The sequence below is a fragment of the Pundamilia nyererei genome, unplaced genomic scaffold (genome assembly GCF_000239375.1).
Source record: "Pundamilia nyererei isolate P.nyererei 1_Seehausen unplaced genomic scaffold, PunNye1.0 scaffold00275, whole genome shotgun sequence".
Taxonomy (NCBI): Eukaryota; Metazoa; Chordata; class Actinopteri; order Cichliformes; family Cichlidae; genus Pundamilia; species Pundamilia nyererei.
This window is the reverse complement of record NW_005187676.1, coordinates 311,873-324,001: the sequence shown is the minus strand read 5'-3', so window position 1 is coordinate 324,001 and position 12,129 is coordinate 311,873. Positions and strand designations below refer to the sequence as shown.

At 41.2% G+C, this 12,129-nt stretch overlaps 2 protein-coding genes across 3 annotated transcripts in view; one reads left to right on the top strand and one right to left on the bottom strand.

Moving 5' to 3' along the window:
* The window catches only part of svep1 (sushi, von Willebrand factor type A, EGF and pentraxin domain containing 1), a 111,070-nt gene extending 104,706 nt beyond the window's left edge, over positions 1 to 6,364 (top strand). Inside the window, exons 45-49 of one of the 2 annotated variants that reach the window (XM_005750470.1) lie at positions 48 to 218; positions 1,463 to 1,558; positions 2,648 to 2,743; positions 3,953 to 4,046; positions 6,076 to 6,364. In XM_005750470.1, coding sequence (XP_005750527.1) covers positions 48 to 218; positions 1,463 to 1,558; positions 2,648 to 2,743; positions 3,953 to 4,046; positions 6,076 to 6,106 — 488 coding nt within the window. In that variant the 3' untranslated portion in view covers positions 6,107 to 6,364. The remainder of the gene's footprint in view (positions 1 to 47; positions 219 to 1,462; positions 1,559 to 2,647; positions 2,744 to 3,952; positions 4,047 to 6,075) is intronic. The other variant, XM_005750471.1, reaches the window with a different exon arrangement.
* A 10-nt stretch (positions 6,365 to 6,374) lies between these two features.
* Positions 6,375 to 10,655, bottom strand: LOC102196123 (thioredoxin-like). Its single transcript, XM_005750463.1, has 5 exons — positions 10,513 to 10,655; positions 9,063 to 9,167; positions 8,784 to 8,849; positions 6,978 to 7,043; positions 6,375 to 6,695 (listed from the first exon to the last, which is right to left on the bottom strand). Exons 1-5 carry the CDS (start codon positions 10,534 to 10,536, stop codon positions 6,633 to 6,635), a joined length of 324 nt encoding a protein of 107 aa, XP_005750520.1. The 5' UTR covers positions 10,537 to 10,655; the 3' UTR covers positions 6,375 to 6,632.
* Between the last annotated feature and the right edge of the window lie 1,474 nt (positions 10,656 to 12,129).

Genomic DNA, 12,129 nt, shown 5'->3' with positions numbered 1-12,129 from the left:
GTTTGTAGACGGGGGTAGCAGTGAATAACTCGTGGGTCGTTCCATAGGGGTGTCCTGTGGCCCCCCACTCCATGTGGCCAACGGGGTGGTGCGGGGGGCGGTGTTCCAGTTCGGGGACGTGGCGGTGTACTCGTGTTATGGCGGTTACACCATGGAAGGCATTGGAAGGAGCAGGTGTCTGGAGAACGGCACCTGGACGCCGCCTCCCACATGCAGAGGTAGAGCGAACGTGAAACGGAGACTCCCTGCTTCAGCTGACTTATCCTGTAACTCTTACTGCCATGCAGCTTCTCAGCTTTTGAATTCTTCCCTTACCTACTGCTGCTTACGAAACAGAGATTTTAATCTGTAAAGGTCATTAACACGTATGTGCTTGCACTCTGGTTGCATGGGTACAGTCTATGGAAGCGGCAGAAGCAGGTTTGCGGGGGTGTTTTTTGTCTTCACCAAAGGCTCTGCTCTGACAGCTCGCCCTGAAGTTTATGTGCAAATACTTTCAGAAGCCTGGATCCAGGAAGAAAAACCTCACCCTTAAACAAGAAAAACACCTTTGTATGACGGGGTTTCCTTTAAATAATTAAATTATTTCAAGGAAAATCGGGCATGTAGAACATCTGTAGATTAAGCTTTAGCGTAACATCTTCAGGAGTTTAAGAAACAGTTCAGTTTACAGTTTTATTCTGAGTAAACATGAATCACACACGCACAGTTGTGGTATGATGGGAGTGTCAGCTGAACAGGATCCAGGAATTTAGACATTGGGAAATTCCTTTTCTCAGTCGGGACAAGCAGAACAAAGATATGACCTGCAGGCAGTTTTATGACTGCGCTGCATTTGAATGAGAAACAAATACTTCACCACACTATCACATTCACATGATAGTTACCAATCTGTCATCACTGTCTGCAACTGAATTACGATGTTACGCTCTTTAATAAACGTCACTCTGAAAAAAATTAGTTTAGTGCTGTACATAAAATAAAGAAAAGGGTTATTAAAATCAATAAAAAAGGTCACATTTGAAAGAAAAAACATGAAAACAATCATATCAGCCTGAAATCAGGTTCCTGTTGATCAAGTACAGATACTAAAGCAGACAGTCAAACTGATTGAGCTCCACCCTGAATCCCTGTGTGAAACTCAAATGACTGTTCAGATGTTTTGCATATAAAATATGAAAACAAAGGCTGGATCCAGGCTTAGCTTCCCTGAACAGCTGCTGAGTTTGTGCTCTTTCCTGCCTCCCTGCACACACTGTTGCTGTCCTGATGTGTTTGCACTTCATTTGTTTGTGTGCGTGAGGTTAAATGGCCATTTTTGTTGAGTGTCTTCTTCACTGTATAGCTGCGTGTCTGGCTTTGTGAGATATGCTCACAGAATAGTAACTCTGTGTTACAGGAACCATTTCTCTGACCTTAATTTGATATCTTTGTCCGTGTGTCTGTGTGTCCTCTCCCTAAGCGGTGTGCTGGCTACAGTGTCAGAACGGAGGTGTGTGTCAGCGGCCCAACACTTGCTCCTGCCCCGAGGGTTGGATGGGTCGCCTCTGTGAGGAGCGTAAGTATTTAATAATCGTAAACATGTTTAATTCTCCCTTTTCACGCCCTGATCGTGATCCTCAGTGTTTTATGGTCAAACAAAGGCTAACTTTTTGCAGACACTGGAGCACAGAGAAGTGTCTGTTTGTAGCTGAAAAATGAATTCTCTCTGGTTTAACAAGACAGTCCAGATGTTTCTCTCATTTTATGTGATACCAGTACTTAATCAGAAGACATAAGACAGAAATTGTGGTGCAAGAAAAAACATATGTATGACAGTCTTACACAAGAAATTCTTGCATGCAGCTCACAGCTGTCGGCCAACTTCCTGTAAAAATCACCCAAACCTAACCCTGCTACATAACATAATCTGACTGTGGACTGATTTTCAAAATGTCCCACGGTGGAAAAGACTGAAAAACAGAGAGAATGGTATTTGTCGCATGTTCACCTAAACTACAAGTTATATATATATATTTATAAGAGCAATGAGTCACCAAAAACCAAAACAATCGTTGTGAAACAGTCATACTGGAATTAATCAGAAGGCTTTTAAACAAGATGAAATGGCTTTAATGGCTAAGCTGTTATTTGATGGATTGCCATGAAGGTTTTTTCTGACATTAATTTTCTCCTGATGATCAGTTTCAAGTCATTTGGAAATCCTATCTGCATACCATCAGTGTTTAGCCCAACCCAGCTGTTGGGCAAGAGGAGCTTTGGAGCACCCTTAACCTTTCATCTAGCAACATCATCAAGACATTTTGATTTTATTATTTAAGAACAGATACCTGGAAAACTACCTGACCGACCATCAGCCTCAGCTCCACTGTGTTAGTGCTAGTTAGCAAATGCTACCATGCTAACATGCTAAACTCTTACAGGGCTAGATAAAGTATGCAAGCCAGAACATTAAGTTCATTTCTTGTAGTATAAGTGATGCTGCATTTTTTGACCTCTTCATCTAGTTTTTTGTCCACTTTATATATATGATGTCAACACGCTGAAGCTCCACGCTGACCGCATGTTTGAGATGGTTTCAAAGAGAGAGGTTCATGGTGATCTTAAATACCTGCCTCCTAACGCTCTCCTCTCCTTTTCATAATAGCTATCTGCATCCTGCCGTGCCTGAATGGAGGGCGCTGCGTGGCCCCTTACCAGTGCGAGTGTCCCACCGGGTGGTCGGGCACGCGCTGCCACACCGGTGAGTTCATGTGTCAGTGAAGCGTTCAGTGCTTACGATGTACGCAAGTAAATCTCAGCAGGGTTCCCATTACAGCAGGATCATCATCATCCTAGCAACACTTAGCCCAGAGGATTTCTGCCTCCTGTAGTTGTCTATTTGTTGTTAATAAGTAACCTGCTTATATATAAGCTGTTATTAATTTGGTGATCTGTCTGCTGTAAGTATTTGTGGTGGAAAGTTTTATACCTGGTAACAAACTAGCATAATTATGGGCTGTGTGTTTGTTTTGTTACTGCTTTGCACACTTATAGGCCATTCTCCTATAATCTCACTGGAAAACCTCCAGGGTGACATTTATTGTCACGTGCTAGCTCAGTTTAGTGTCATATATACGGTCGTCCTTAACGTGCATATCTGCAGTCGTAGCAACTCAGAATGAAGGGAACACCATCAGACACCAAAATTTAGCAAGAGCCGTACAAGGAAACTAAAGAAGCATTGCCATGATTACGAAGGCTTTATAACAAACGTCCTACAGTTGGATATACGTCAGTTTATGACCTCCACCAAGGAAGTTGTGGTTTTCGTAGTGCTTGCGTGAGTGAGTCTGTGTGTAAACGCGGTAGCTCAAAAAGTTTGAGTGAATTCTGATCAAACGTAGGGGTGTAGAGTGGGGTCATGTTAGTAATCCATTAAAATCGGGCTGACATCCATCGAGCTCTTCAACGTCAACTTATTGATTTATTGGCCAAAAAATCACAAAAAGCCTCAAAACTTAGGAACTTGTTGTATTGCCAACATATATAAAGTGGCTTGTAAAGATTTAAACATATTATACCCCATTTGACCTCTGACCTTTCCTTCAACGTCAACTGATTGATCTGAAGGTCAAAGTGATAATAATGCTATATAATAAATATAATAAATATCACATTACTTTATTGTGACTGTGTTATGTACATCATACATACATGTACAATGTTCCTGAGTAACACAAGCTTGAACACTGAAACGAGTCCTGCACATGCACTGTTAGACAAACATCTTTATCTTTCAATTTTATTTCTTTATTGCTCAGAGTGAGCTGTCACAGCAGTGTTAATGTTTATAGTGCGAGCTGACTTCATGGTTATAAAAGATACATTTCCTCCAACAATTATCTGTTGGGTTTCCTCATCAGACACCGTACTGACGATTTCTGTCTCTTGTCTTTCTGCGTGACCACAGCTGTGTGTACGTCAGCTTGCCAGAACGGAGGCAGATGCATCAGGCCGAACAGGTGTAGCTGCCCTTCAGGTTGGATCGGACACAACTGCTCCAGGTGGTTAGACACACACACCCACACACTCGTGACATATTAGACATTATCAAACTGCCAGACAGGATAAAAGACCAAAAAAAGAGAAAATATCCGGTGAGCAGCAGTTCTCTGAGTGAAAATGCCTTGTTGATGTCTGGGTACAAAGTCCAGACTGCTTTGAGGTGATAGGAAGCAACAGTCGTTCAAATAACCACTCATTAAAACCAAAGTACACAGAGGAGCATCTCTGATAGCACAGCACGTCGAAGGTTGAAGCAGACGGGCTACAGCAGCACTTCAGGCTATTTTCTTGGCACACTTTGAGCCGCTGAGTACCAGCTGCTTTAAACACAGCCTGGCTGAGTATTGTTGCTGACCATGTCCACCTGTGTATGACCACAGTGTACCCATCCTCTGATGGATGTTTGCAGCAGGATAACGCACCACATCACAAAGCTCAGATCATCTCAAACTGCTTTCTTGAAAACAACAACGAGTTCACTGTAGTCAAATCACCTTTACCGTCTCCAGTCCAGTGAATGGATGAGCAGCTGACAAATCTTCAGCAACTGTGTGATGCTCTCATGTCAATATGGACCAGAATTTCTGAGGAATATTTCCAGCACCATGCTCATTTTGCACTCTAATAAGTGTGTTTCCTGTGCTAAAGGTTTACAGTCGTGCTAGAAGCTCTGCACAGATGATAGGAATGGCTTTGTCGCCATCAAGCAGTAGAACTGACCTGATTTCAGCCTGACGGTGGTGCTAGAGCAAAAGTCTGAGGACCACTAAGATATTGTTATTCATCCTCTGAGGGGCGAGAATAAAACATCCTTTTTTACAGCAGGCCGGTTGGACCCAGGAACTTCAGACAACCTCAGTTATTTAGTTCATAACTTTGCATGTCTGATCATAAGACAAGTGAAAAAGCTACTTGCATGTAAAATGACATCTTTGGCAACTTAAACCCACTTGGTTACATTTCAACATGTACTTGGTATTTGAAATCTTTCAAGTTGGAGGATGTGTGTTCAAACCTTTCAAACTGTGGTTGATCAGAAAGTGAAACCAACAGGTGACCAAATAGGAGAAGTCTTGAGGCTTCTCACAAATCATCCACTAACAGGAGCCAGTCAGCTCTTAACAGCTGAGTGACTGCTACTGCTGGCAGAATATTACAAGCCGATCTCCTTTTTAGAAACAAGAAAGTGTCCTTAAACTTGCAAAAGTTACATTTGATTTGTGCGCAACGGGATAGCTTAGTTTTTCCTATGATTCACTGACTTCTGAATTAGATTCTCCAGAATATCAGCCATGGATAGTCTGCTGTAACCTCCTGGAAGTCCACCAGAGCTCCAGTGACTCATTTACAGTCAGAGTTAAGCAGTCGTTTAGTCACATGCTAAACAGAAAGCAGAAAGAAAGAGCTAGAAGTGTGGAAATGTGGATGTTGTTCTAATCCATGAGGGTAAACCTGCACTGCTTCATAGTATGGATTTCTGGCCGTAAGTTTCAGTTTTTCCTGCTGATAGATCATCGATGGCCACTGATACTGTACAAAAGCAGTGAGGTAACAGATAAATGACAGAAAAGTTCCTGTTTTCCACAAACTTTGTGTCCAATCAACGAGCTCCATACTTTTTACATTAATTTCTTCTGATTTAAGCCCAGCCATGCTGCCATGCTCTCAGTTAATACAGCAGCATTATTGTATCCTGTGGAAACTGCACTTTAATAAATGTTGGGATATCTCAGGGATAAAATGTGTAGTTAAACTTATTTTCACTGATGGGAAAATTTCACTGGTAAGGCCCACTTAAGATCAAAGTGGGCTGTATGTGGCCAGTTGTATCTGTTGGTTGGTGCCAATAAACTGTTATATGAATGGATGGGTGTAGTGCAACACAAAGATTTACTGCGAGCCCAAAGCATAATGCTCCCCATTAAAAATTCATATAATTAATTTATCCCCACTGAGTGCATCCAGACCTCTTTGTTCACAGAGTTACGATGCGTTTCCACAGCTAATGACAGTTTCTTCCTTTTGCAGGAAGAGGAAGCCAGGACCTTATCATTTCTAAGGTTTCGGCTCTGTGTGAATCACGTTATGAAGGGAATCCTTGTATAGTCAACCAACACTCGTAAACGATTCACTCATCTCTCCGCAAAGCAAGAACGATTTTGTAAGATAAAGCTGTATTTTTTCATATAGAGACTCAACAGTATTAAACATATGCTGCTATATACTTGTACGATGTGTACAAACTATTGCTGTGATGGTCCATTGTATATGTGTAAACTATTCTCACATTTTTATTAAAGCATAAAATACCATCAAAGCCTGTTGAGTTAATTGCAGTTCATTTATTAAAACCACCTTGTCGAGCACATTGACATACAAAGGAGTTTAAGTAGAATTAAATGATCGGCTTCATATTTCATCCTGTTGTTAACACAGACACACTAAACTATTATGGGATATGTGGATATTTTATTGCCTGTTTGGGATAGACTTCATAGATATGAGGAATGTACAGAGGGTAACAGCTTCTACTGTGAGGCATTTTTCCTCCTCCTTTTACAACATGGGTGTGTCAACTGGACTTCTTATCTCAGCTCTACTACTTTTTCCTTTAGCGTGTTTACGTTGGCACCAGAGAACTCGTGTACCTGAAAGAAGAGGGTTAAAAAAAAAAAATCATTAAACATTCACATTTTTCCATTTACTGAGCAATCTTAGAATTCATTGGCAAAAAGAGGAAGACCATCAAGTAATAAACAATCTCCAGCCAGCTGATTTAGCAACTAGCTTTTAGCAGATTTAAATGTAAGCGTTTGTACTAACAGTTCCAAAAACAAAGAGGAGAGTGATTTCAGCACAAATTAAAGCTGTTTTTCTCAGCTGGTCTGTGAATTAGCCAAAAAGAAACCCTTAAAAACACTCCGACTTACCTTCTGGTTATTCTTGTAAAAGTGGAAGGTGGGCATGCAGCTGATTCCACAAGATGAGCTCACATCCTGAAAGACAAAATATCAGATGAACCGACTGTCATAAATATTAATGTCTCCCCACATGTGGGCAGTTCAGGCCAAAACATGAAAACAAATTCATTACAGAGTGCCCGAGACTCAGCCTGCCTGCATCGGACCTCTGCTTTGCCCGTTTCACCTCTGGAAAAAAAATTACTCTTAATTTGACTTTTACAGACTTAAACTACAACAAACGGCAAGGTTTGTTTATGACTGCGGTCTGTACGAAAACAAGCAGCCATTGATGGACGGTCACCCGAGTACGCTTGGATTTGTTCCAGCAGGCAGTGACTCGTTTTACGGACCTAGAAACCTATGCTGGTTAATGATCTGGCAACATGAAAACAAAGTGACGACGTTTCTCAAGAGCCAAAGTATTTACAGCTTCACTGAAATTTAAATTGAATCCATTTCAATTACTTCCGTTTTAAAAAGGTCATCAGTACTTCTAAGCCCCGTTTCCATTCGACTCTGATCAATTGGCGTTCGTGGCACTACCTAAAGTGCGTTGTCATCATCATAGCAACGCATCAGAGCATCCCACGACATAATTAATATGCGACATGAACGCTACAAAAAAGGCAGCCATCGAAGCAAGAATATACCTGCTGCTCCGTCTGTTGCTTTTCGTCAGACTCGGGGATCACAGCGTTATTTTTGTAGCCATTTCCCTTGTTGCCGGGTTTCAAAAATAGTGGTTTTAATTTTCGTGAATGAGACGCTCTCATGACTCACCAGCCAATACTACTGACCAGCCAATCGGTGACATGCAGTGTGACGACGTCATGCTAGGATCGCTTGGAACCCTGAGCGAGAAGGTACTAAAAAAGCGACCTTGTGAAAACCGTGGTGAACCGTGCCGAGTAGGTACTAATGGAAAAGGGGCTCCAGTGTATCTGCTGACTTTCCAAACATTTTAGAGGTCAGATTAATTAACAATGAGAAGTTTATTGAAGACTGACAGTTATTTCCATCTCCATATTTTTTATTGTTGGAGAACCAGACTAGCTTAGCATGATTTTTTTTTCTTTAAGCTTTGTTGTAGCGCCTCAGATCGCCCAACTGTCTCAAACTAATTTAGCTCTGTTCAAGTCAGCTTTCTTCTGATTTGCAAACAGAAGGTTTCATTGGAAAGTAAATGGTGCTTGCTTTGGATACCTGCTTTAACATTACAGAGCCAGGAGTAGAAAAATAAAACTGGGACCTCATTTAAAACTAGCCAAAAAAAAATAAAATAATGTTTTCCAGCTTAACAGGTCCGACGTGGCATCAAAGGCTCATGTTTACAGCTTCACAGATCAGACACTACATGGAGTCTGGCCAGAAGCTGGAACACCCTGCATGTGTAAACGCAGGCCTCGAGTCAGCATGTGTGTCAGAGGGTTACCGCATGTGGCTGCAATACACCACCCTACCAGAAGCTGTAATCCCTCCATAACAACGCAGTTACTGTTTATAACAATTATCAAGCAAAGGTTGCTGTGGTTACAAAAACCTGTGCACCGCGGTTTGTTGTTACATGAGCCAGCTGTGGTTCCTGGGACTCACACCAGGTCAAAACTACAAACCTGTACAAACAAGGTGCTTCATAACTCTCCCACTAAGATTATGTCACCACAGATTCCTGGCATAGGCTCAAATATGTCTTGGGTTTGATGTGAAAGTGGAAAAGTTCATTAAATTATTATTTTAAAAAAAACAAAAACAAAGAGTCCAACTCAGGCTTACCTCTGCCTCATCGACGTCCACCTTCAGGAAAATCACGTTCTTGTTATCGTCATCAGCTGCCATTTGCTGCAATATAGGAAATCAGTGAGTTGACTAAAATGCATGTACAGAATGTAACTGGTGCAGGTTAAATAGAGAAATTTCTAACAATCAATCCAAGTCTTCTGTTTCCACTTAATTGCCATGGAGTCTTCCAAGTGAAATACATTTTCCTGCTTTGCACAAATACAAGTGTTTAAGAAGCAACCAAGGGTTTGCATTTGTGTTCACACCACTTACAGCAAACAGTGGGGCAATCTGTTTGCAGGGGCCGCACCATGTGGCTGTGAAGTCCACCACCACCAGCTTGTCTCCAGCTTCCTTCAGGATGCTCTGGAACTCTTCCTAGAGAATAAAGAAGAAACAAAAACCATACATGCTTTTAAACATGTCACAAGTATAATTTACCAGACTATGACAGCTAAAAAGCCACATTTCAGATGTTAAAAAAATAAATAAAAATGCAGTTTTGTGTAAGCGTTGCTGTCCACTCCCCTCGTGAACACTGCCTGCTGCCGTTTTAACACACGGGATCCAGATTTCAGCACAACACTTTCAGTTTGGTAAATTTAGACTTCAGTATGCTGAAACATGACCACATTACTTGAGGGTTTAAACCAGAAGCAAATGATACACATCAGGGTTTTTTTGGCCTTTTGTTTAGTGCCTTTGCGTGCAAGACTGATCAGTCTGCATATAGAGCTAAAGCCATTTTACAGAAATTAATTTCCTGTTATTCCATACACTTGAATATATTTTATGCCGCGGCAAATGAAACCCTGACGACTGTATACAATACAAAGGTAGAGTGTTAAATACAAAGTGGGGATTCTCGTCTCTCATGCTTCACTTTCCAACTCTATCAACCAGTATAGCAGTGCTGTTTTCCGAGGCTTCCTCACATTTCTCTGTAAGCTTCAGAGTTTATTTATGGCGTTTTCACCATAAAAACAAACAAACAAAACAAACAAACACAAAAAAACATGATACATTCATGATTTGAAGCCATAAAAACACTTGTCCTGATACTTTACAACTCGCTCTCCGTTCACTTCCGAAGCAATCATGGCACCAACAGCGGCTATAAACACTAAAGTGCAATGTCCTGGCTGAGAGAAAAGCAAACAGCCGTCCACACCTACCCATCCTGCAGCACCCAGGGAACACGCGTGGCCTGCTGTCCAGCACTTTGATAGCTCCGAGCTGTTACGTGTGCTAGCAGCCCTTAGCATCTTATCCCTGGACTATCTACCCATTAATGCGGCGTAGTTGACGCTAGAGCAGCGTGGTTTAAGTCAGAATCGACTCAGGTGGCCGACAGTTTAGTTTACTTTCCCCTAGTTTTGCTAGCGCTGAGTGCGCGTCTCGCTACAAGATGGAAGGGTGCGGCAGACTCATAGTGAAGGTTAGCTGCATCCATTTACCGTTATTCTAGCGATCAGAGAAGCAACTATACACGCTTACTCTAGATGTGTCACACACACAGAGTGGTTTAATCCAAAACGATGCTTAACTTTGTAAGATAACGCCACAAAATTCCACAAGATGGGCTCAGCTAACATGGAGAATGAATCACGAGAGGGAAACATGCGCGCGGCTCCGGCAAAAACAGCACGGAGCGTGAAAAGACAGTAAAAACAGCATTTCAAAAAGGAAAAGAAAGTGCAGAAAGCAGCGTAAACAAACTTACCAGGTTTTTCACTTCGCGAACCATACTAGCGTCCGATGAACAAGCCTCAGAGAACACAACTAGCTACCAAGTTTCCGAATGCCCTATTTTAAGCAGACACGCCGCGCTTTTAATGACAGGCGCGTGCAGTTAGCCGTCAAAAGGCCGGTCAAACGGAAGTCACTGTACAGTGATTTACAAAATAAGAGCCAATCAAGGTTTCGGTAAAGGTTTGAGCGACTAAAGCGTTGGCTTTGCAGTGTCTGTAAAACGCCTTAAAATATCATACAATTCGTCACAGAATTTATCTTAATATATAGTTTGTTTTTGTGTCGTATCGAGTATTCAAACCGCTTTCCCCCCAATGAATACGTTTATTTTGAAAGGAACGGTTTTACCTAAAAGGGTGTGAGAGAGCCGCCATTCGACATTTATCTTCTTTACATGTGTCACAAATGTTGTTTCTTCCTTTTTTCTAAAAGATGAATCAGACCGTGTACACAACAAAAACGTCGTGTTTACAGTGTTGTGTTTGTATTTAGACAATTATTGATAGGCTACTTCTAAAAAAAGTTTTAAATTTAATAAAGGATTTTTTTATTATATGTGATTTATACAAGCATTAGATTTATTTATAGAGCTTGGTAACTGTTATATGTTTAAATATTTGTAGTACTTGAATTTTGCTGTTTCACTGTAATAACGAAGGTTGACCAAAGAAAGTCAGGATGACTTGACAAATTCCAGCTTTACCGTAAGTGAGTGAGTATGCGTAGCTCAAATTCACTGCCGGGAGGTAACGCCCCGTACATGATCTTTCGTCATTACGTCACCACGTCACAACAATAGAGTTGGGGGTTTTTTCCCTGGATGTATCGAGCTGACCTATGAGTGTTATTTATATATGTGCGTGCAGAAAGGCAGAGCAAAAGCACGTTGGCTTTACAACTACTTTTACATTTCTATTTTTCCCCTCAATCCAGGCACCAAATGTTAAGTAGCAACAGTGAGTCTTATGCACTTTGGTATGGAAATATAAACATTTGCATTTCTCAGTGATTTCCCATTAAACTCTTTCCAGATGGCCTCACAGGTGAGGAGCTTTCAGCTCCACAAAGTAACTTCTCATAACTTACCATTTACTAGAGACCCGCACACACTAACCGTCTGAATAAATACATTAACCTGTAATGATGATAATATCAGGATGTGAGGCAAATAACGTGGTTTATTTTGCATCAAAATTTCTCTATATTCAGAAAATATTTGGTGGTGCTAACAGTTTTTTTGTGTATTAATTTAATGTGTTTTATCACATCTGTATAATTTCTGTGACTGGTGTATGGTACTGTAAAGTACTGCTTCTCTTCAGAGTGCCATTACTCATTAGTGTTTTGGCAGTTGCCTATATAGGACTAGGACCCCCAGATGCATAGAAAACTCTTAGCCCTGTAGGTGCACAGAGTCCTGGTACTATAAATGACTATAACAGATTTACAGCAGCATGTGTAACCATGGAGCTCACCCTCAACACAACCTTGTGAAATTCTAATGGCCATCTAAAAATACAGCCCGTTTCCTGATCAAACAGGAGTAATTGCAGTCTAAAACATGAGCACATGGAATGATGAATGAATG

Coding starts and splice junctions, on each gene's coding strand:
- LOC102196123 (XM_005750463.1), bottom strand. CDS start 10,536: ATGGTTCGCGAAGTGAAAAACCTG. Junction 8,850..9,062: donor AGATTGCCCCACTGTTTGCT/GTAAGTGGTGTG, acceptor CCTATATTGCAG/CAAATGGCAGCTGATGACGA. Junction 7,044..8,783: donor TGGACGTCGATGAGGCAGAG/GTAAGCCTGAGT, acceptor TTTGTCTTTCAG/GATGTGAGCTCATCTTGTGG.